At 39.9% G+C, this 25801-nt stretch overlaps 1 protein-coding gene across 1 annotated transcript in view; it reads left to right on the top strand.

Moving 5' to 3' along the window:
* The first annotated feature begins 3702 nt into the window (after nt 1-3702).
* Nucleotides 3703-25801, top strand: part of LOC139208649 (voltage-gated inwardly rectifying potassium channel KCNH7-like) — a 32768-nt gene continuing 10669 nt past the window's right edge. Inside the window, exons 1-9 of the mRNA XM_070838372.1 lie at nt 3703-3778; nt 4157-4387; nt 12809-12964; nt 17507-17947; nt 19123-19331; nt 21184-21609; nt 24163-24562; nt 24673-24872; nt 25052-25054. Of these exons, the coding sequence (XP_070694473.1) occupies nt 3703-3778; nt 4157-4387; nt 12809-12964; nt 17507-17947; nt 19123-19331; nt 21184-21609; nt 24163-24562; nt 24673-24872; nt 25052-25054 (2142 nt within the window). The remainder of the gene's footprint in view (nt 3779-4156; nt 4388-12808; nt 12965-17506; nt 17948-19122; nt 19332-21183; nt 21610-24162; nt 24563-24672; nt 24873-25051; nt 25055-25801) is intronic.

Below are 25801 nucleotides of genomic sequence, written 5' to 3'. Positions count from 1 at the left end.
CATTAGCCATAGTACTGTAAGTAATAGTTTGGGCTCCCAAGTCCTCGAATGGATCGTCAACTGAATTTTCATCCTAAAATGCTAAGCTACACAGAAAACAGAAAGGAAATGTCATGATTTTCTCATTTAATTGTGGGTGAGTAATGGCTGTCCTCTGAAAGGTTCAACTGTAGCTGTGTGTTGTGAGCAATGGATATGAGCTGCAAATTGGCTTAATGCAACAGTGATTTAATAAAATACAGCAGACAATATGCTGTGGCCTGTGGAGCTCTGTGTTTATGGGTACACGAAGAAAAGCACACAATGTTATCCTGCATGTCACTTGCAAAGCCAAAAAATCAAAATCAACGTAAACTCCTTTCCCACAGCAGTGCAAAACAAGAGAACAGATATAGCTAGAAGTTTTTGCCCGAATCTTCTAAATGTAGGCCAATAAAACTGAAGAAAGGAAATGAAAGCCTGGAGGGTTTTTTACCCTGCTGCTCCTGTGACGAACAGGGTAAGGCAACAACCACTGGCCAAGTTTCGTAAGTATGGAACAATAGTTAGTTTTTTTCATGATTTGTAATGATATAGCCCACCAGTTACGTTAAAACACTAAAAATGCCTCACATACTGGATGGTAGCTGATTAAATACAAATAAATACAGAAGTAATCTTGATATTCATAAAATATGTATAATCTCTGGGTCCGATTATGTTTATGTGTGCATTCATTCAGCGTGTTCTCTCAGTCTCAATTGCCCAGATGGTTGATGAGCTCGATCTGAAATACTGAGACAGATGTTTCAAGACTACATGAGGTTTTCCATTATGAATACATTTTTTTTCATCACCTGGCTGTAGCCTGCACAGATTGGCTGAACCTTTATTTCTCTGGTTTATATGCGCCATTCATGAAAATCCCATGAATGACTGAAAAAAAAAAAATCATTTGTAGAGAAACTGTGTGTGTGTGTGTGTGTGTGTGGCACGTGTGTGTGTGTGTGTGAGAGAGAGAGAGAGAGAGATTGCAAGCAGGCAGTTGTGTACCAGTGAGATGTAACAGCTTTTAGCCAGCTCCTGGAGTACAGTGAATTGTAGTGACACTGCAGGACCATGGACAGAGCCTCAGTCAAACTGTACTCATGCTGACTTATTTTGGAAGGTTGAGTGGAAACTTACACCAACTTGTGGGATCCCCAAGACAAAGAAAACATGTTACGCTCAACCAATTATACATAGCCTCTAGCGGTATGTATTTAAAGGTAGATTAATAAAGATGTAAAACCACCTTAGCTGTTGTATTCACTTTTCTCAAGAAGTCCTTAATGATATTGAAATTTTACCTTTCATGCATTCTGGGTTAAATAGATTTTGCTTATTAGAGGCTTTGGACAAGTCGAGAAACAACAGCCCCAACACTTGGCTGCCTGCACTGCGTGGCTGTAAAAGCTAAGTGGAGTGGATGCATAACAACGATTATCACAGGTGGATTCACTGTAGCTCAGCGTCCTATATTAAACATTGTGCATTACACTTCCATCATGACAGCAATGTTTCTGATATTTCTAGCAGTGGTCAAATGATTGCCTGTAATTTGAAAGTGTTGCTAGTCCTTTGCTTATGTCACTGGGAATCAACAGTACAGCCTGCAGCTTTCAGTTGATTGTTCCTGGTCCAGTACTGGCAACTCTCATCAAAACACCATATTGTTAGTTCCCCCACACCAGCTTTGAAAACTGAATGAATGAACTGAATGTCTTGCCCAGCGCCACCAATTGGTACCTAAAGTTCCAATTGAGGCAACAGTTAATATGAGCAAATAAGCGAAGCCAATCAGAACTCCTGTTTACGTTTCCCTCAGGAGCTGGTGAACCTGAAACATAACACTGAATACTGGATTTCTATTTATGGAATTCCCAGTGGTGGGAATGGGGTATATTAAACAATAGCGCTACAGTAACAACAAGCTGAACTGAAAGCTAGTTTTAATTGTTAATTTAAAAGCATACCTCGTGCTTCGGCTTGACAGTGTTCATGTTAACCAGCCACAATGAACACATCAGTCTCACACAGTCGCACAGATGCTAATAAACTGAAGCCTAGGGAGCTGTCACTAGATTTTCAACACCTGTTACCTTTTCTGCACAGTTTTAGAAAAAGGATGACTGGTGCTGAAAGATTTTAGCCCACATCTGCCAAATATAAATCTAATCAGGATTTCCATCATCACCTGAAGTCTTCATCCCCTTCAGCACCATGGACAGCAACTTTAAGGACCTCTTGGCAGTCAAACGCCTGAACTGGCCCTTAAAGGTCCAACAAATTTTAACAAGTGTTTTCAGTGACTCTGGCTGAATAGACCTCTGTTCGGGTTAAAGCTGCTGAGAATAATATGAGGTCACAAAGTACATGTATTAAGAATTGTTAAGGTGTGATTTTGTCATTTATGCGTCGTCTTTACAGGTGTAACAACACTAAAAAAGGGATATCAAGGAGATGTCAGTCAAACTCGGGATGTATACACCCACACAGTCCTGAGAAAAGGTTCAGTGAAACTAAGTGTAAACCCTGTATGAGTGCATTATAAGTATTGTAAACCTGTATGTGTATTATAGGGCCTTGCCTTTTGTTACATTTGTGTAAAACTTTGTGTAAAACATTGAAATGTTCTTCAAATATACTCGGAAAGGGGCCCAGAACCACCACTGGAATCAAACACTTGCTTTTGGCAGCAGATTTTCTCCACAAACTAACAAATTATTTAGAACGTGTGAGTTAAACCTGAAGGACGATCTCTGAGAACCAAAGTATCCATGCAAAAAATGGTATAGTTGATGGTTTAATTGCTTTCATATAACACAGGAAGTTAAACATACATTGATCGATTGATAAACACATAATATTCTGCATGTTGTGGATGAATTCAAAACTGACCTGCTCCTGGAAATAGCCCCGCACATAACCCCCACTAAAACCAAAATTGAATTTCTCAAAATGATGCACCATCCCTTTTATTTATTGCTCTTCAACTCTGTTTATGGATATTATAACACAGAAAGGTATAACTTACAGCATACCTTTCACTAATATAGTTCTATATGCAAAACATTATGTGAAAATAACTGTAGATTAAAATTAAAGGTAGAAACGAGGGTTTTAGAAATATAAAATATCACTATAGATAAATTCACACACATGCTAAGTACTCCTCTCTCAGCTGTCAGAACAGCTGAGAGAATAGATACATACAGGACAGCATATTGTGGGGCATAAAAATCCAAATGAGCGATAATGCTTAGTCTCAGCGCACAAGGCTGGGACTTATCCTTACACGAGGTGGAGGGAACTAAGCCCCCTGGGAGCAACGTCACTCCCCCTGGCATATCAACCACTGTCCGCTGTCTGTGCCCAACACACCGTCACAGAGGACGCCAGGATCGCATCCATCCTCAGCACGAAATGCTGTGCGAACTGAATCTAACTCCTGCAGTCCTCCCCGATTCCCTGCGTTTCGGCGAGGAGGCGTTTACATGCTCAGGCACACAGGCGGGCTGAAGAACTCCTCGGCGAAGTGGGAAGGTCATTTAAAGTGGAAAGAGCGCTCGCGTCGACTATGATCTGTGGCAAAGGAAACACCACACATTGCCAGCATCCGTAACTTCGGGATTTACTTGTAAAGGTTTACTGGTGGGATCGTGGGAGACTCTGCGTACAACCATGCCTGTGAGAAGAGGTCACGTTGCGCCGCAAAACACATTTCTTGGAATAATTATTCGGAAATTCGAGGGTCAGAGTGAGTATCTTCTTGACGTACTACCAGATAAGACAATGCTCTGAAGTAAATTTGAAAAATGAACATTAAGACAAAAATGATGAGGGATTAAGTTTACACTTATCCTGTGATAAAATAGTTCCTTACCATAAATAAAGCATTATAGGATGAGTTTCTATTCATAAGATGACAAACAAAAGACATGCTGAATGTTGAGTTCTTTCATATGTGGTTTTCTGACTAAAACCATTAATATGCTAATTTTGCTACATACAGTGTCAGTGAACATGTTTAAGAAGTGATAGTTAACTTCACTGCCGATTGGTTTTATTTGAGAGTGGACATAATGGTTTCAGATGTAGGAAAAACACAGTGCAAATGTTTTTTCTTTCCATGCAGACCGGAAATTTGTGATAGCCAACGCCAGGGTGGAGAACTGTGCAATCATATACTGCAACGATGGCTTCTGTGAGATGACGGGCTTCTCGAGATCGGACATCATGCAGAAGCCGTGCACCTGTGACTTCCTCCACGGTGACCTGACCGACAAGGGTGCCATCAGCCAGGTGTCCCAGGCTGTGGTTGGGTCCGAGGAGCGCAAAGTGGAGATCACCTACTACCGAAAGGATGGTGAGTCAGTGACCTGGCACAATAGTGTGGATGTCACGGCATGAGTCTTTTGTGACATGATACTCCTGCACCTCCTCACTATGTCCACTCCATGATGCAGCCTGTCAGTCTGTTACTAATCAGCCAGAGTCAGTTACAAGATGTGCTTCAGACTTACAACTGATTGAGGTAAAGCAGACCGTCAGCTGTAAAATAACTCCTTTGTGCAAGTTAATGCTGGAGGCATTCATGTGCTCGGTAAACTGATAACTTTGATTCTATTGGTGTTTGGTTGTATGCATGCTTGTGTGTGTGATAAAACATTCAAAAGCTCCATGTGAGAGCGTATTGAAACACAGCAGTGAGATATGGACCCATATTTTTGGCACCTGCCTTCTTTCACAGCATCATGTGCCTGGATGACACACAAAAACGTCTGGCTGCCAAAATTATGGTGTGCACCTCTTCTTAGTTTTGGATTTAACATAGAAATAGAAATAGAGCTAGGGTGAAACAGTAGGTGCTATGTCAGGAGATCTGTGCGTTGATGGACAGGGAGAGATGGTCCTGTGAAGTATATTATCCTTTCTGACTTAACCACGAATGCATCTGCTTTAAATGCATCCTCCCTGTATTTGAAGATCCATGATTCATTTAGCCACGTTGTCGTCTGCAGCAAAGGTGTACAGCAGCTTTAGTCGACAGTGGATCAATCCACTAATCTGTAAAATTGCTGTACATGTGATGCCAGCTTTGCATAGGAAATGCTCTCATTTTAATGCTAGACTGGTGTTTGTTATTCATTTTTGGCCAATCCTAGTCCTGGTATGAATGGTGCACTGGAGAGAAAGCAATCCTGAGTCAGAGAGAATTAATACGATGTTACCGCTCAGTGGCATAAATCCCCGGATTGACCACCTCCTGCCATGCTCTCACATGAGCTTTTTATGGTCAGCATGACATAGCTGTACGGAGTCAGTCCAAAAGTACTCTTCTCATACAGTCGAGCAGCACAACAAGAACATGCTCTTTTCCTTTTTCTCCGCACTGCTGTGTGTGTGAGATGTTGCTCTGAACTCATATTCTTTACTCTGTGAGAACTTCCAAACAGCAGCATATGACGAATGCAAGCTGGGAAAAAAAGACATGTAATGTTTTATTTAAACATAAGGAGCCAGTGCTTTAATTTTTAATTGTGAGTTTGATTAGATTCTAGGCCATGGATACATGTTTAATCTACCATCAACAACCACCAGTCTAGATTATTTTATTATTTTCATTTTTTTGTGTTTTGCTAATCAGGGTGAAACCGTGAGCCAGCTGCTACACTTCAAAAATAGATTGTTTCAGGAACCTGGAAGACAATTACACAAAACACTCTAGGGTCAGTTTGTGAGAACATGAACAGCTTGTTCAGTTTTCTGACGAGTTGGATTCTCAAGCAACTTCATTTAGTTTCCCACAGTCTCATTTTACATGCATGTGCTGCATTCCGTTGAAACCTTATGTGTCTATAATGCTGAAAGCGTGGCGGATGAAAGCTACAGAAAATCTTCCAACATGATCGTTGCTCTCTGTCTCCTCACAATCCCCCCTGGTGTGCATCACGGCTTCAAGACACAACTCTTAATACTCCTCAGAGGAATTTACAGTGAGCGTGTGCTCATGAATAAAGATGTCAGGGCTGACAGTGCAGTGACTAGGAATGAGCAGCTTACAGAGTAAATGCATTAAACTGGTATGGAGGACACAATCCACACGCTCCCACTGCTTTAGGGGAATGAAAGATTCATGGCATTCTTGAGAGCAATGGCCATATTGATTCAAGTCGCTCCACAATTTGAACCTAATGTGTGGAAAGTGGATGCATTCCATGTCTCCTCTTCAAACTGTATGCCAACTTGAGCCCTCATGCAAATCAGTTAATCCTTTGTATTAAACCCCTTCATTTTCCACACATCTTCTTCTCAAATCATGCAGACTTCTCAAATAAGACCATTAAAAAAACAGCACTAGCTCAAATGTGTTACCAGTGTTCCCTCTCTCCATTTCTCCTTGTTATTCACACTGGAGATGCAGTTGCTCTAAATATTGGTTGAATTTTGATTTGCAAACATGCCTGAAATGCTGGTGGAGGAATTGCTTGTTTGTTTGTTTTTCCTCTCCAATCAATAACTACAGTAGGAAATCTTAAAGCGTGGTCAGGATTTGAGGAAGCCGTGTGACATCAGGAGCAACAAAGCTTTGGCTCTTTTCACTGAAAAGAAAAAGTTAAGCCGCTTATGCGTATGCTTAGAAACTAAAAGAAGTGGAACAATGGGGACCATGGGAGAACAGCAAAGGCCTTTCGCAGGAGGGCATTTTCGTTTGATTTTTGTGTTTCCCTCTATGTGAACAACCAAGACGGGTTGCGAGAGAAGATAGCACATGCACAGTCTTCCTCCAGCGATGATGCATAATCAATGAGATAAATGCTTTCCCTCGATGGCTTTGTAAAGCTATCCAATTCCACTGGGTGTAATAATACTTTGTACCTGAATGAGTCTTAACAAAAGGAAGCTGACACCGCACAGAGAGAAGTTAAATGGATAATGGCTACATAACAGCGGCAGCTTAGCTAACCGTGCTGAATGATCTGGGACATGTGGTATGCGTGGGTGCCGGGTTTCATAGGTGACTCCCCACAGAGGGGACTGAAGAGCCGCATACCCCTGCTGAGGGTTTAGTGACAGGGGACACACAGCACCTACAGTACACAAGGTGTTTCTGCAGGACACTTGGATGACTACTCTCCAAAGAGCACATCCATTTTTCATCACACTCAGCTCTCTTTGGTGTCTCGCAGTATGAGGTGAAGCTCACACAGAGCTTTCCTCATCAGGTTTCGTTTATTAGATTGAAATCAGCATGTCCAAGTAGATGTAACATATTAAAAACTGCACAGTAGGGCTTCCCATCTTTGTGCTATGGAAAGTATGGATAATATGCTATAACTTGAGCTCATTTCAGAGAAGACGTGAATATGAGCTTCATTATTGGACAATTTGCATAATGATTTAGGTAAGGGATGTTTTGCTGCCCGTAATTACAATATGAAATAAGTTTACTGGTAGAGAGGAGGCGCAGATGGAGCTTTGAACACTACAACAATACAGGTCTCACTTTGCATTGGATAGGAATGTTCATCCACAGGCTATTTTTATCCCAGGGGATGATTGTACTGAAGGTGGTAATCTAATATTTTTCTCCATACCATCTGTGTTTTTCTATTAGTCAGTTACTGTGTGCTAAGTTGAATTTTTATCATCCATTGCATTCAATCCACCACCATTTGTGTTAAATGAAACGGAATAAAAGATCATGTATCAAAATATCATGAATTGATAAACTGTAAACACAGAATGAAATGCAGTTTGAGCTTGAGCTGCTAGTTATCCCTGATGGCTGTGGAGACACTGATTGAAGATGAAATTAGGCCAGGCTGTGTAGCTTACAGCGGTCTCACTGAGGCGAGATATTGCCACAAGGCCCAAGGACTCTAAACAAAGGGTTAGCTTGCGTGGCCTCTCCCTACATACCCTAGTCCCGATTGGCTATGCCCCAGTAACGTTGCGTCTTGGCTTAAGCAGAATAGCCCTAAACGAGAAACATGTCAGATTTCATTAAACAAGACTTACTACCAGGCCGTAGTCTGGGGCTGTACTGTTTAAAAGCTGCAGTTGTGGGTAGTACATTGGTAGAAAGATACAAAAACAAAAATCAGTGCTCAACAATATTACTCATGTTTCTCCCCAAAGAAGATCAGCTTATGCAGATTAATATGAAGCATCAAAATCGAATAGTAGGATTCAAATAAGGAAATGCTGCTCTTTTTGAAATAACGTTAAAAAATGTGCAGTGGTACTTGCTCTACTACATAAATATAAACACTACTAGCATATATAGTCATGAATCTTTTAGACATCTTACAGTTTCACCACAACTCTGTTTGACCTGTGAGTCGTCATTGTAAGAGTGTCCTGAAGATCACTTGATTAAGCAGCAATGTTTTAATAATTGATGAATGGAAATAGAATCTACAGTAATGAAATTTCCATCATGAAAAGGGAGCTAGCCTTAATACACTGTCCATTCATTCAAGCAGGTGTAAATAACATTTCTTGGCTCGCAGGGAAACACTCTGTATAAAGGTCAGGGAATTAATGGACACTCACTGGTACGAACTACTCAACTGTCAATGTCAATGATGTTAACCATGTCCAGCAGCTATGGCCATGTACGGACATTATTATGTTGTGCTGACTTGGGTGTTGCAGAAGAATAGTTCGATAGCCTAAAACCCAAATTGTCAGCAGTCTTCATCAGCAGACATACTGTATGCTGGGGCTCGTTTGTATTCTGGGTCAGAAGTTCATCATGTCAAATATAAAGGTAAAAGAGAGAGGAATCCAAAGAGCCTATGAGATGGTTCAGTGGCTGAGAGAGAAAGTTAAAGTGAAGAGTTGAAGTGAGGCAATTTAAAAGCCATTTTCCCCAATTTGGAAAAAAACAGAGCTAAGTCCCAAAAGAAATTCCCAGTGACACTAAAAACAGATGAACAAGCCTGGATGTGTGATTTTATGTTGGATAGCAAGCTGACAATATTATCTAATGTTATTTTAGTTTCACAGTGATGAATGATTCAGATATTTCTGGAGATATTTGCTACACTTGCAGTACAAAGTGTTTGCTCTTTGCGAATGACTAGCGCGCATTTTTTTCATTGCTGTTTTTTGTTGTTATTTGTTAATGCAACATATTCATCGTCAAAGTGAACCATTTTTAAAAAATTTCCCAGCGACATAAGAAATCATACAAATGGAGATAATGCACAGCCCTGATCAAATGATAATGAACGAAGCATGAATGCGAACGAATTATAAATTGTGAAGATACTAAAAATGAACGTGAGTGAGTTTAAAATGCACTGCGATTCATGGCAGAGAAAATAAAACAGTGATGACGTAAGATGGTGTTCGTGTATTCCCTGTTGATGGTTTATATTTCCAGTGCATGTTGTTTTTCGTAGTCATGTAGTAAAAATAGCTTCTTCTACAACTGGAATATCAGAGTGTATCACATCTGATTTCATACTGTTTTAGTAGGGGGTTGTTATTTTTGAAGAAGAAGAAGTCATGTCTGCGAAGGCAATTTGTCAGTCAACAGGGGGTAGCATCACAGATCCAGAAAATGGGCTCTTTCTATCAGAATTTATCAGATTGTATTCACTTGGTGTTCAATGGATTGAGTTTCACTTTGAAATGCAAAGTTTGGTGTTGACTGTATAATGGTATAGTATTAAGTAATGACTTTGGGTCTTGGCTTTTATTATAAACCTTGTCAAAAACACAAAAATCATCATGGTTTCACAGAATCTCCTTAAATAATCAAAATCCTCCTAAATAATCAATAATTTGTTATTTCGCTTAAGTATCATGGAATGCTGTGGTTCTCAAAACGGGATAAAGTTTAGTTGAATGAGGATCTTCAACACAAGGGACAAAATCATATCAAGGAGGTCATAAATTCCCCCATATCAGTAGACTCATTTGGAGTTCAAAAGAAGCTGAATAACACAGTTGTTCCCAATCAATGGCAGAGGCACTCTTTCTTCAGGCCATGAGCTGCTCCGCTGAGCACATGGCTTACTGACACTGACGCTAGGTCGAGGGAAGAAAAGCGCTCCCTGTTTTACTCACAAAAAGTTCCTCTTGTTTACCAAGACAGCACTACAGGCAAATACGCAAGTTTACAGAATGAGAAAGAATATAGTCATAACGTTATCAGATCGAATTTAGAGCGGCAGAGTTTATGCTGATATAGCATAACAGTTTGGTAGAGGTGACATTCAGCAGGAGCCCAGATTGGAAGGGACCCCCACATCTTAGCCTTTGAGCATTACCATTGTTTTCCCATCTGGTAAGGAAAACTCCAGCCCAGTAATACTTCTGCTGAATTTACTATCTTGTTTGTACACAGACCACAGTTTAATGTAGTAGCACATCTGACCTCTGTTATCATAAACAAATAGAAATAGTACATCACATCTGTTTTTTCATGTTACAGATGGGTGATTTTAGAGCTCATGATGTCATGATTTATAATGCTAGCTTACAAGACCCTACTGTTACATAGCTGTACGTCGCTCAATGGCTGCATTGTTACTACTCGAAAACAAAACTGCCCTTGAGAAAATGTTTACATATAAGCATTCAATCATGTAGCTGGGAAACCCTAACACTGTTAACAAAGATCATTTTTTATTATATCAATAGAAAAAAATGTTCCTCTGCTCATGGCTACATCTCAATGAACGATTTATATTTAATGCATGGGTTATATCTCTATTCAGAGAACTTGACTCAAGTGCACTCACATGCCTGAGCAATGGAGCAAAGGGGACATTTGCATCGGTTCCTCCTCATACGGAGGAAACATTTTGAGATGTCATATTCTCATTTCAGCACATAAACAGCTCAGCTCTGCCTTGCTCTGTGCTAACACAGAACATGATAGACAGGGAAGTGTCATGCCTTGTGGTCCTGCCTAGAATACACAAGGATAAACATTTGATAATTTTCAATAAAATGGCATTTGAAGAGCTACTATAAATACCATGCACTGTGATCAAAATCTGACATTACAAATATGGTAAATATGTCATGCAGTTAGTGATAGCTTGCACTTAAAACAGGGAACATAGTTGCATGTCATATTTTTGGAGAGGAGATTTAAAGGATCTGTTACTAACAAGTTTAATTCCTGTAGGATAATTTGTCAGTTAATTAAAAGTTGATACTTAATTCTCTCTCTTAGTTTTGCCTACACTCTCAAAAATGAGCATACTGTTGAATAAAACACATCAAAGTCAAAACAAGAAATGCTCCCTTTTATAGAATGGACAATGTAGAATTAAGTGAAGGATTTCTGGGAAATGCAGGGAAGTGCTTTTTATGAAAAAGGGATTTTCTGGGGAAGGGCTCACAGTTCCCCAGCACTCTAAGCACCGCTCTTTACAACATAACATAACCAGGCACCCATGACACTAGACAAGATGGGTGGGGAGTGCACACCCGCTGGTGTTATTATCCACATACAGCACATTCACAAGCATATGCTGTGCTATTTATTGCCTTTGATACACAAGATACTGCTGAAACATTGAATTCTACTCGTATTCTCCAATAGTGTACTTTAAAAAAAAATCTTTTCCATTGTATTACAATCACATTATCATATTGTCAGTGGTGATGCAGCATTACTTCTGGGAGTTTGATGTAGAAATCCTTCCAACAGAACTCTGGCATGTTGAGGCACACCAAGCTTGTTATATTTAGTCAGACAGCAAGTCTACAGCTAATGAATGCTGCTGGCAGGGTGTCTGTGAGCCCTGCAGAGAGAGACAAAGGGACAATTAGTATCAGATATTTTGATTTTATAGGACAGTGCCAGGAGACAAATACCATTATTGTTGATATATTCTTATTTAGAAATACACTTTTTTCTAACATATGTGCTGTGGTTTTCGTTTGTGTTGAAAATTGGCGTAATGTCAGATATGCTCACTGTGATATTGTATGTCACCCTTGGTGTATAGTAGCTATGGTGTTGTTTAGGGGCCAGTGAGTCGAATGTTTTATTAGTTGGCAATTGTGCCCGCAGGCATCAATAGCTTTCACGAACCAATGCAGTTGAGAAATTGGGATATTCTGGGCTCAAGACTAAGTTTAGATCATGGATTGTTTTCTGCTCCACTGCCTCACACAATGCTCATTTCAAGTGATTATTCCTATGAGCACATTACAATCCCCTAAATTGGCTGTAATCTGTCCCGCCTCTTTCATCTATTCCACTAAACCCTGCTGTCTGCAACATATTGTGGCGCTTGCATCATATCGGTCTAACTTCTGCAATCTTATTATTTCGATGCTACATATTGCTCATTAAAATGCGTGTGGCACATCTATATGGGCACAAGTAGGCACGCAGTACACACAAACACATCCACATCCACATTCACACTCACACACACTTTGTTTCACCTCTGGGCTTGCTTATTTTATCTCAGCTATTTCATTTGTTCTGACATGCAGGAATTGACCTTTAAATCGGATCAACTTCTCCTCGGTTTTCCCAACATTCATGTGAAACCAGAGGGAGGTGTTAGCCATTTTTAGCTTTCTGTTTAATTAACATACTAAATAATGGCCTCTATAATGACTTGTCTGAATGTGATAATAGTTGTTGATAAGTTTCCCTTGAGCTTAATGATTTTTGTTTTTTTTTCTATAGATTCTGGTCGATTAAAGGTATCTTGGGACATACTAACACTTTTAAGAGATGAGAGGCAGATGGATGATTGATGAGCATTTTGGCAATGACTCTTTGTTTTTTCTCTTCCAGGGTCTGACTTTCAGTGTAACATTCACGTAATCCCAGTGAAAAATGAGGAGGGCGTGGTGATGATGTTTATCTTAAATTTTGATTACGTCATGGATGAGGAAAGTGACAACTCCACAGAGAAGATAAGCCCAACATCCCCTACAAAGTCAGATCAAAGTGAGTATTCCTATGCCATTCTCTCCTTACTATTAGGTAAGTATACAGGTATAAAAGTACCCCTCCTATGTTTTTTTTCATAAAACATTATTTCATCATCAAAGATAAAACATCATGATGCCAAACAAAAAGAGTATGCACAGTATTGCATCTGTAATGTATTTATTATTTTTCTTTTTTTCAAATTAAACCAGTAGGGATTTTGTGAGATGGCACTATTCTTAAAACAACTAACTCCTTACTCTTTTAACACACGCCAGTTGCGTAAGTGGATGGCTGTTATTGAGATGATTCATTAAATCAGCCCCTACATCTGTTAGATACTAATTAAGCTCTAGAGATTTTGATTCAGTTCCCTGACATGCTGACTTCCAATGATGTTGCCAGCCTCTATTATTCCAAAAAAGTGTGCATTATTTATTTTGCCTGTACAAGACAGCTTCCATGTATAGTGATGATGCATGCGCTGTGTGCATGCAGGGAGCAAGTGGTTTGCTTACATAACCTTATCTCGCTGAATATGTTTAATTCTTAATCGTTACGCCTGTTTTCAGTCTTTTGGGGGAGCAGCATATACTGCGCCCTCATTTTTTATTTTGATGTGTGTCAGTAGGTGTAAATGTCAGTGAGACATTCCAGCTCCTCTCTGATTGGAGGCACTCAGCAGCTCCTCTCTGACCGGAGCTCAGCTATCTACTTCACTCAGCATGAATTGCTCCAAGGCTCTGACCACTGGCATATAGTGTGTGCGTGCACGCATGTGTTGTATCTGCTTATGTGTGAGTGAGTGTTTGTGTCTGTTGCTTTTTAATCAGAGTTGATTGCTTGTGACAATGCTTCAGCAAGGGGACCTGTGGTCGATGGGGCAGTTAAACATTTGATGTGACTTTAGATTAGACAGAGCCATGACTACATGTACACATCACACTTTAAGTATGACCTTACCATCGTCTTTGTCTTTAAGCAGCACTTAGGTAACAATAAAAGGAATTGATTTTTAAATAAAGTTTTAATCTTGTGCTACACTTGGTTTGACAAAGACAGGGTTTTGATGGCTGATGCAAATCATTTTATATGGAGCTGTATGGTATCAGCCTATATCATGTGCACATGTTGTCTTTCATATTGGCCCTTGCCACACAACATATTCAAATACTGTATGTATCAAAAATACATCATTCAGACCATAACTAGATACTAAAAGTTTGTACTGGCAAAAGAAATTCCTTTCAGTTTATCAGACCTTTGAAGCAGAATGACAGAGCTGAACAATTGGCAGAGGAAGAACTTTGACATGTCACTTCTTTCGGAAAAAAAAAACATTTCCAAATAGTCCAGCGATACACTTTAGGCAGCAGCCTATGAAAAGTGATTTTTGGACATTGGGGGGCTAATTATGACCCGGTGTTGACAGCAGGCAATAAGCCTGCAGGTGTCAACTAGTACAATATTGAGCCTGGGAGAGAGTAATCCCTCTACCGCTGAGCTGCCATTTAGAACACACCACTCAGCAACTTCAACATGCCTCTAAGGCCTAAAACTAGAGACAATTGTCACAAATTGCTCAGCAGAAAGATTCATTGTTAGGTGGACACTTTTCTTGCTGCTTAGTCCACAACTTGGGTCATATCATACATTGAACAATACAATAACTTACGACTTAAATTTGTAATAATTCCTTAACTCTAATTTCATATTGTATGCCAGTATTCCAACCATTTAATTCCTGTTGCACAGAGTAGAAATCATGCTTTTTCAGTCAATGACTGTTGAATGGGTTAATTATACATATCAGTAAGAACTTGCTAAATTCTGTTGTGATCAATGAATTTTCAGGATAGAGGCCCAGTAGAGCTAGTTTTAAAGATCAGTAGCCAGATCCAGACGTTCAAGCTTCTCATCCTATCTTTAAGGGTCAGCCCAAACGTGTTGGCTGTGTGTATCCTCAATTTCACTGTCTTGAATACTACCCACAGCTCATGAGCATAGCTGAAGGCTGGAACATAAATCAGCGAGTATAAATCGAGAACTTCTCCTTCAGGCTCAGCTCTGATTTTTTGCCATACAAAGTCTATGTCACTGCTAATGTGACATTGATCGTCCTGTTAATCTTACGCTCCATCTTACCCTCACTTGTGAACACGACTTCAAGATGCTTCACTTGATGCAGTAAGTTGCTCACAGATCAAAGGGCACAATCTGCCATTTCCCAGCAGAGTACAATAGACTAGGAGGTGCTAATTCTCATCCTTGCTACCTCACATGCAATGTAACATGTAATATAAATAAACATATAAAACTAGGAGGGCACTCGGAGAGTGCAGACCTCTACCAAAGCCTATCGTCCTGTCCTCTATTATATGCAAATCTGAAGTGCAACAACCTTATACATCCGGATATCCAAATATTCCAAAATTTTACGAATTATTTTTCCAAAAAATGGGTTTTCAAAAAAAATGGGTTGTTGAATGTTTAGTTGCACCACACGACAGACATAGACACCGGTGTTAGTGAGCATTATTGCCTGTTCGTTTCTGTAACCCTGCTGACAAACAGACAAGAAAACAGCAATGAAAATGTAACCTCTTTGGTGGTCTGTTTCACTACTCACCAGTGGGGACTCCCAAGTAGATAAACCTACTTCTGGATAGTTCACACTTAAAAGTCCCATGAGAGTCATTGAGGCCACATAAGAGGTGTTTAGATCACATGAAAATAATGTGTGAGTCATCGGAGTCCCATGAATTTAGGTGTGGGTTTGTTTGAAACCACCTCAGAGGAGATGTTGGGACAGCACTCTAAGCTGCTGAAAACATTTCACGAAAGCTTTAAAAGGCTTTTATCAAAATAGGAGCAAGGTCTAGTTAAAACTCCAGAGCAACACACAGGAGAAAGGAAAGGAAAGAACCAGAGCAGCTGTAATATCACAGTCATCCTAAAAGTAAAACTCAGGAGGATCTTCAATACACACAGCATCTCCAAGACCAGTAATAAACTAAGGCAGATATCTGACCAGACCTTAGGAAAGTCAGCTGCGTCACCACTTGTCAGCGATTTACAGAGAATATCATGTTTGTCAATGTCACTATGATAATTCTCGCATGGCTGCCATGTGACCTAACCACTCTCATATAACATCAAGGTTTGACAAACTAAGACGTTTAAAACATGTGACCACTGATCAATAGAACTTGATGAAGCCTCCTGAATGATTAGTGACATTTCACTATTTCTGCTTGAAATATGTATATTGCACGTTTACTCATTTTACATGTTTGTAAATTCAGTTTCACTGAAGCTAAAATTGGGGTTGGCTTTGCCCACAAGCACAAGTTTTATAGTATAACACAAAATTCATACTGTGTAGTATTATAATATATTTTTAAACATAATGTACATGAGTTAGACTTGATATGCTAAAATATATTAAGTAGGTATGGTATAAGCATTCAGCCAGATCAACAGTCAAGAGTATTCTGAGTACAGATTCCATATTCTCCCTGCAGAGAAGAGACAGGAAGGTTGTCCATATCTCCTGCCAGCTCAGGATGTCATTAGGTTCCTCTCCAGGAAACTTGTTGAGTGTCACGGCTCTATTGTAAGCTGCTACAGTTGTAACATCAGCACATTTGGCCAGGGAATGGAAACAGATGGCATTGGCGTTATGTAAGGAGGGTGCTGAGGGATGGGTGCCTCACGAGTGAAGAAGGGTTCACTTTCACTCTCTCTTTCTATTGTTAATGAGCCAAAACTTTCACTTAGTCCCACAAAGTCATTAACGTTTGCTTCTGTATGCGTTCTGAAAATGTGATTCCGTAGAAGAATTGGGTTCCTATCTCAAATCAATGAGGCATAATAAATCAATCGTGCCATCTGCTCTTTCTTATACTTATAGGGACTGAAAGGAGATGGAGAATGTTGCAATGTGGCAAAAGCAAATCTCTGTTGAACATGGACAATTTTTAGTTCGGCTGAACACTGTTTGTGAAGTTCCAATTTCAGAAATACTATGGCCTGTTTGCCAAGGGACAAACACAGTACAGTAAAAATTCAGAGAGATTATTTTGTAAAATGTACCCAAAGGACTACACACGTGAGAAACCAGAGCCAAAATTTGTTCATTTCATTATTTATTAGCAGACATGTTTCTGCACCTGCCATTCTCCACACCGGGCCTCTCAGGTCATTGAAAGGGGAAGCTAACATATCAAAAGACCTTCAACAAAGCACAAGGTATAAATTATATAATAGTACATTATCGTTAAGTCATGGAAATAAGTGTGGTTCTCCACTGGTCCCACTGTCAGGACTTTTGCAGTTGCAGAAAATACATCCGTGGTTTGAGTTTTATCACTTATAGACCTAGAATTTTTATTTTATTTTACATTTCCCTCTCATATGTTTTATGCAGGATAAACCTCCATGATGGATAAACCAATCATGAATTTCATTGTTCATTATATAAATGAGTTTTAGATATTTTTTTTCTGTGCTGTACACCTGAAACTTAACAAGCCTTCTCTTTTTTTTCCTCAATTTTAGGGAGGAGTAGATTCTTCCGCTTCCGCCAGGCTGCTTTGAGCCTAATGAATACTAACAAGCAATCTCTTCCGCAAGAGGACCCAGATGCTGTGATGGTGGACTCTCCCAAAGAGAATGAGGACTCAGTGGCCCTGCAGAACTTCCCCTCACCCACCAAAAGCATTTGCAGTCCCATTGAGGCCAATGATACACATGGACTCATAGGCTCAAGCCACCACTCTTCCCAGGCTAGCATCGGCCCTGTCCCACTTGACCATTCATCTCCCAAACTCCCCTGGGAGAAGCTGTACCAAACAGAGCCACACCAGTCCTCTAACACCCTGTCAAATACCTTCCCCAGAGGCAGCATCAACAGCATGAGGCGAGCCTCATCTGTCCATGAAATAGAGGGTTACAGCTCCAATTCCAAAAGTATATACAGGGACCGTCTGTCAAATGAAGGTATGCACTATGGTATCTAAGTAAACCTTGCAGCTCCAATTTGGGATCAGAGTAGAGCGCCCCACTGGCCCTGCCATCCCATTATGATCACATTATGATTCAGTGTGCATTAGAATGTAGACTAATGTTAACTCAACCTTATGATGCTTGGGTCAACAAGACAATGCGCACCAATTACAGAACTGCTCTTCAAAAGTAATGTATAACAGACACCGTTTTTTATCTGTCCTTAAATGTGTTTATTAACATGTTTCTTCTTTATTTGCTCTGTCCACAAAATGCTGCCTCTAGACAATGGCAGCCATGTCAGAGGTGATCGTGTACTTCTGAGAATGATTTCATTTGCTCAGTGCTCTTTTGGAGCATGACTTTCAAGCAAGGCAATCAGCATAAATGCTCTTCATAGATCCACTTTTGATGGATAGGTCGAGGGGGCTTACTGCACTTAATTACTTGAAATGATTGTACACTACAAGTCTAATATCTGCTCTCATCATGTGCTCTAATCAAAGCATGACTTTTAAGTTAACCTGCATGAATGTATGCTGGTATTATGAGACACTGTAGTTGCTCTGCTAACCAGCTTTTGCTACACTGGCCATTAAGAACAAGGTTACTGTGGGAAGATCCCCAACAATTGCATAGACGGCCGTATACCAACACCAATGTTGGATTACAAAAATACTCAGCAGCTCTCTGTCGCCACATATGAAAATTCCTATTAAATGATTTTTGGCCAGAGACGATGATTGTTCCAGTCCACCATGCTGTTAACACTTGTGCACTAATGCACGCGTAACCAGTGATGAGAACAGAAGCTCAGTAAGTCTAAACTTTGCATTTAGAAGTATATGAAATTTTAAAGTTTATGTCTTTAAATGAATTACAAGTTCCTCTAAAGCTGTAATTGGTTCTAATTCATAGCGAAGTGTATATATATGATATTATATAAATACCATATCACCAGATTAATTGAGCAGACAGGCAGACTTTTCGTTTTCAAATCCACCAGATAGTGACAGGTTGGGCTGTTACTGTATAATTTCAACTCCTGCCGATGGATGCATTTGAAATATTATGTAAGGCAAGTCTTTCTGAATATAGTGAAGTTAATTAAGACAAGAGAAGTTTCCAAAGAGCACTAATGTGAATGTGTATTTGTCCTAAACCAACAGGCCCTCTTAATCATGTGTCCAGCCTGCTTGGCTCTACCTCTGATTCTAACATCAACAAGTACAGCACCATCAGCAAGATCCCTCTGACTGCATTCAACTTCTCTGAGGGGACTGATAAGAAGGCTCATTCTCCGCCAACATCTGAGACAAAAATCATAGCACCAAAGGTCAAAGACAGAACTCACAATGTCACAGAAAAAGTCACACAGGTGAGTCTGGAAGTTCCACATTGTTTGGGATGTTTCTTCTGAACCATATGAGCCATATTTGTAAAAGTGGCACATTGGCTCGTGACATCTGCAGTGGGTAATTTTGAAATACATACTTGTTTCGGTTGCACATTTAAAAATTCATAGCCACCATCAAACAACCCTTGTTTTTTCTAGCTCCAAGAACACGTGCATGGCTTCTACTGCAGTCATTAGTTGGTCCACGGAGGGTTGTGATACTCCAATACACAGCGCATTACACCCGCGTAGCAGGTGACAAAAGCAGCTGATGATCCCATAGTTTACGGAGGCAGCAGATGACTGTTTACTGCTTGCCCGGGTCAACAGTGGGACAGTAGCATAAAGGACTGCATTCCTAATTGCAGAGCAAGTGAGGGTATTATTGAAAAAAGGTAAAATTCATACTAACTAAGGGAAAGCTAAGGGAAATTCTTTCAGAAAGGGAGAGAAGAGATAGTCCACTGATCCCTCATAAAAGAAATTCATCTTTTTCTTTCCAAGCCCAAGTGCAACTTCATAACACGTATGCAGGCATTCAGCAGAGATTATGCGTCTTGCTCTCAAGGACAATGCAGCATGACCAACACTTCCTGTCTTTTTTCTGATGCAAAGACTATCCAGTGGCAGAATTCCCAGTTGACAAAACTAGTCGCACAGCCGATCCCACCTTGCCAAGGACAGCTAAGAGTGCATGCATATATCACAATTTTCAGTCACGAACACCTGTGTATCATCTGATTACATAGAATAGAAACCCTATTTTAGGGATAGTTTAAATCATCCTGACAAATAACATTTTTTTAATTCCCTGGGTAGAAAAGGTCACACTTTAACAGAAAAACAACATTGCTAGTACCTCCGGGCAATGTTAGCAGCAACCAAGCACATCAGTGATTGAGGAACCTTTAAACTTCTTTCAACACAGCTTTCACATTCATAAATGAAGATGAACCATCATCATGAGAAACTTCTCTTCCTCCCTGCTGACTTTAGTTTGCAGTTTGGAGGCACCACTGAGATGTGAACATTGCATCTACTTCCTGACTGCTAGCATGGGGAAATATATAATTCATGTGGTGAAGATAGGGGAATGTGCTGAAATGAATAGAGAGACCTGCTGCCCTCATCCTCACTCCTCCACCATGTTCTTCATAGGAGAGCCCTCTCTCTCTTTGTCTGCCACTGCTTATTAAGCCAGAAACAGGGGACAGCGTGGCCTTCCTGAGCACACTGAATAATTTACCATCCAGTCAGAGTTCATTCATATGGGGAAATTAAAGCAAATGTTTGCTTATCAGATGTGTGTATAAAAATATCTATCAGCACACATTTATACAGCTTTTCTCAATCTATCATCCATACAGTAAATTTATTGCAGTTTTTCCAAGAGAACACAATGTACTTGTTGCAAGTCAGTGACAGTCACATTATTCGTGTTGCTAGGAAATGGGCTGTCATACCTGTCATACTAGAGCAGCTGCCTTTACCTAATACTGTTTGGCTGCAGAGCACTTACATTAGTGGGTCAGAGTTGCTGTTAAACAAGTGTTTGAAGTCTGTGAGTTGGCTAAATTACCTGATTGGCTTCAGCAGTGATTATCAGAAGACTTGAGTATTTGAAGCCGTCTTTGATTAAATGATCTGCAGGGTTAAGAACATCAATTCAAACGGGTGACAGAAAATAAAGTTTTCATGTTATCAGTGATCCTATTCAACTAAGAGTTTGGCTCGCGTTAAAATTCAGCAAAAATTTCTGACAAATGATCAAAGTCGAGTGGCATGATCACGTGGTTTCCTTTACTGTTCTGACCCTCTCTCACCACTCCTCCAGGTCCTGTCACTCGGCGCTGATGTGCTGCCAGAGTACAAACTCCAGACAGCCCGCATGGACAAGTTCACCATCCTCCACTACAGCCCCTTCAAAGCTGTGTGGGACTGGCTGATCCTGCTGCTGGTCATCTACACAGCAATCCTCACTCCCTACTCTGCTGCTTTTCTTCTCAATGACCAAGGGGAACAGAAGAGGCGTGGATGTGGATACTCCTGCAACCCGCTTAATGTAGTGGATTTAATTGTGGACATCATGTTCATCATTGACATCCTCATAAACTTCAGGACCACTTACGTAAACCAGAACGAGGAGGTGGTCAGCGATCCAGCTAAGATAGCAATCCATTACTTTAAAGGCTGGTTCCTTATAGACATGGTGGCAGCGATCCCCTTTGACCTTCTTATCTTTGGCTCAGGATCAGATGAGGTACGTTATCTCTAATGCATATATTTTTACCTGTTTTTTTCTCCCAGGGAGCTTTACTGCACATCAACCAAGCCATGCTTGCACTGTTATCCATTTACTAGACTTGTGCCCCAGGGTCTCTACTTAAAGCCTGAATCTTTTTGTCTCAGCTCTGAAAGGATTACTTTAAATTGCATGTTTTTTTTTCTTTTTTTTTTGTTTGTCTTTTTTTTTCTTTTTCTTTTTTTTTTGAATGGTCCTCATTCTAGATTCCATTTACACGGATTAATGGCTTACCAAATGGCAATCAATGATGCATTTCTGTGAGGAGCAGGCCAACAGGGCTGTGTGCACAGCTTACATGCAGATGTGAGATGGCCATTGGTAGGCTGGCTGCCAGGCCGGCTGGCTTGCTGGTAGGATATGTCCCCTCAGGCTCTGGATCCACTTCAGTGCTTTATCGTGCTTTGTAGGAACTCCATTACACCAGAAAATCTCCTGATTATAAACCATAATCATCTTTTCCACCGCTGCTGCTGCTGCTGCTGCTGCTGCTGCTTCTGCTGCTGAGTCAGTTCAGTGAACAACAACAAACCAAAAAGAAAATGGAGTGAAACAAACAAATCACAAAACAGTCCTGGCAGATTTGGACAATTAAAGCATTATCTTTTGCCTCAGGGAAATTACTGTAAACCATGACTACAACACACAACAGTATTAACTTGATTTTAATTTTAAAAAATTGACTTACCAAATTAACAAATTTATGATTCTTAGACTAAATACACAGAGTCCCGTTAAACTGCATTCTCATTCAGAAAATAAGACCAACTGAGACAATGGCAGATGGTTTTCACAAGGCTCATTTCATTTATCAGCATAATAAGACGGTTTTAACCTACAAGCCCTTAAGTAAACCTTTTGATTAGAGCAGGGAATATATTTGAAATAGATTTCAATCAATGACTTGTTGCTTTCAAAACAATGTACTTGTGCTAGAAGATTGAACAAACTGCAAGAGGCATTAAGCAAAACTGGCACCATACAGTGTTAATAAAACTGTTATAGAATAAGAAAAACAAAAGATTTATTTCAAGCTGTTTCACTGTGAATGCAGTAGAAAAGAAGTGTGCTCTGTCCCAACTTGAACCCACTAAATGTTGTTCCCATTAGAGAGGAAAGGGGGGTTAAAGGCCAAACTTAATATAAAATGTAATATTATTCAATTTGGTTTGTCTGGTTCTTAGATGAGTGATATTCCTGGGCCCAGCACTACACAGCGAGTATATGAAATAAGATAAATTGGATCGGAGCAACCACTGTCAAAGGTGGCATTCATACGACTATACTGAGTATAACATAAATGTTTTGGGTGTAAAGTAATGCTGCCAATTCTGGTTAATTCAAACCAAAGTTTGTGGTCACTGCTGAATAATATGATTTCTGATGTGATTACCAGTACAAGATAGGACACAATCAAGAGCCTCTATTGTCAAATTCAAATGCTTAACTTCACACAGGGGAGATGTCCTAAAACTGGGATTAAACAATAATTTAGGCCTTCAAAAACCAAGAAGAATCTCTTTTTCAAAAGCAGAAATCTCACAGTATCATCAGATAATACATATGTTATACTGCTATACTTTCCATCAGGTTTTATTGACTCTTTACCAAGAGATAAAAGGTCAATAGAATGGAACAAAAAAAAAGGTTTATGGTACATTTTGACAGGTTTAATTTAATTTGTTTACTGTTCACCCACTTTAAAACTGTTGTGGAGATGTTTGTCTCCCCAAAATGAACCAGCCAGTGTGGTTGTGTTGTGCACAGCCATGACTTGCAATACTTAATAATGTCTGGATTCAAAAATAGTGAAACTACCATTTAAACAAATTTAACCTCATCCAGTAAAGAGACAAAATGGGGGACATGTCGGATAGATTTTGTTTTTCATTTATCCTTAGAAAACCAAGATTAAATACTAAATGAGCGGTTAGGAAGGAGGGTCTCTCGTGTGCAGACATTAACTTAATTTCAAAGGTTGTTCAGTAATTGTCAGGTAGATAAATTACCCTTCTAATGGGACCGGTGGTTAGTGTTGCCAAAATCTTTGTTGATGGCACAGAAGCAGCAACAAACTCCCAGGAACCCACTGAGTGAGATTGCCGCCTGTTCAGTGTTGAATAAATGAGGATTTATCTGTGGGCTGCTGGTGTCTTTCCTTCTGTGATAATTTGCCTTTGGCCAAACAACTGTGGGGATTACCACAACAGACTCTTAGCCTTTCTCACTGTTAAGGCAACTCATTAGTTTAGTTTGTGAAGTAGCTGTCATGGTTTTTCACAACTTCAGATTTGTTGTTAACAAAGAGAACGTGTCAGAGCGTGTGGCTGCGGTAGATATGCAACAATAAAGACTTAATGAGAGAACTGCGTGACAAAAGAAGTGTCCAACACTGAAATGAGATACCTGTCATTGTATTGTAATACTGGTACAGTAGTTTTAGTCTGACGTGTTCACATTCAAACTACTACTGCTCTCACTGATAAATGCCCTACTGTACATTTTGTTTAGACGACCACTCTGATTGGCCTGCTGAAGACAGCTAGACTCCTGCGATTGGTGCGTGTAGCGAGGAAGCTGGACCGCTACTCTGAGTACGGTGCTGCAGTCCTTATGCTGCTCATGTGCATCTTTGCTCTCATTGCCCACTGGCTGGCCTGTATATGGTACGCCATTGGCAATGTGGAGAAGCCCTACTTGGAGCACAAGATTGGCTGGCTGGACAATCTGGGCGTGTCCATTGGAAAGAGATACAACTACAGCGATCCTAGCTCTGGTCCCTCTATCAAGGACAAGTACGTCACAGCACTTTACTTCACCTTCAGCAGTCTGACCAGTGTGGGCTTTGGAAATGTTTCCCCAAACACCAACTCAGAGAAGATCTTTTCCATCTGTGTCATGTTGATTGGCTGTGAGTATGTTTTGATTTACGTATTTGATTTATTTTTCTATTAGCATAAAATAAACATGCAGAGCAGCTTGTAGAACGACCTCATTTACTGATCATTGTCTGCCTTTCAGCCCTCATGTATGCCAGTATTTTTGGAAACGTGTCTGCCATCATCCAGAGGTTGTACTCTGGTACGGCCCGCTATCACGCTCAAATGCTACGAGTCAAGGAGTTCATACGCTTCCACCAGATTCCCAACCCACTGAGGCAGAGGCTGGAGGAGTATTTCCAACACTCCTGGACCTACACCAACGGCATCGATATGAACACGGTAAATAAAAAGGATCACCACACCTGCTACCGTAATTGGACAGGAAACACAGCAAAATTCACCGATCCCATTGAATGATCATGGAAATACTGTATACCGGTATGCAAGATTCTAAAAAGAGCTTTCTCTCTCTTGTCTGCTTTACGTCTGGATTAACATCTCCACATTGGTAAGAGCAGGAGGTACATATTTTTATTTCTTGTCATTTTATTAGTGAAATGGGTCACTGCTTCAGCACTGTTTAAAATAACAACCCCTAGCAAAGTCAATATTAGATAATCATTACTTATGCATGATTTCTGTGTGAATTCATTGTTATAGCAAAGTCAAATACTTGGGTAAAGAAATCATATTTTAGAGCTAAGTATGTAATGAGTGTAAAACTATTAAGTATGCACTGAAAATTGCATTTGGTCTCATTTTAATTCAGTAACCCAGCTTGCAGTCAAACCATTTCCCAAGAAATGTATTGATTATATGCTTGTTTTGTACTTTTATATTCAAGTAGAGATATTCTTATTATCCTACGCTGGGGTTATAACAGTGCAAGGTTTACAGCAGGATTTCATTTTTATGGATTTTGGTAGAAACTCCCTCTAGATTTTGTAGCAATTCAGAAAACAAAAGTTTAGTAGGTATTTAAAGCAATAACTAAATAATGTGCATTTACACAAGTACAAACTTTGTATTTATTAATAAAAGCATGATGAAAAGGCACAAGAGTGGAATTAAGCATACAAGTTGTGGTTATAATGTTATTGATCTGAAGAGTCTGTTTTCCTACTTAGGTAACGTATGTAATTTTCCTACTTGCGTGATGAAAATGGTAATGCATGCAGTCAATCCTTTCCTTTTTTAACGTGGATGCATTCATCAAAAGTCTGGATTTAATCCTTTGCTCCTACAAATGATCGCTTCTTTGCTGCTTG

The sequence above is a fragment of the Pempheris klunzingeri genome, chromosome 10 (assembly GCF_042242105.1).
Source record: "Pempheris klunzingeri isolate RE-2024b chromosome 10, fPemKlu1.hap1, whole genome shotgun sequence".
In the NCBI taxonomy this organism is placed as follows: Eukaryota; Metazoa; Chordata; class Actinopteri; order Acropomatiformes; family Pempheridae; genus Pempheris; species Pempheris klunzingeri.
This window is presented reverse-complemented; position numbering and strand designations above follow the sequence as displayed.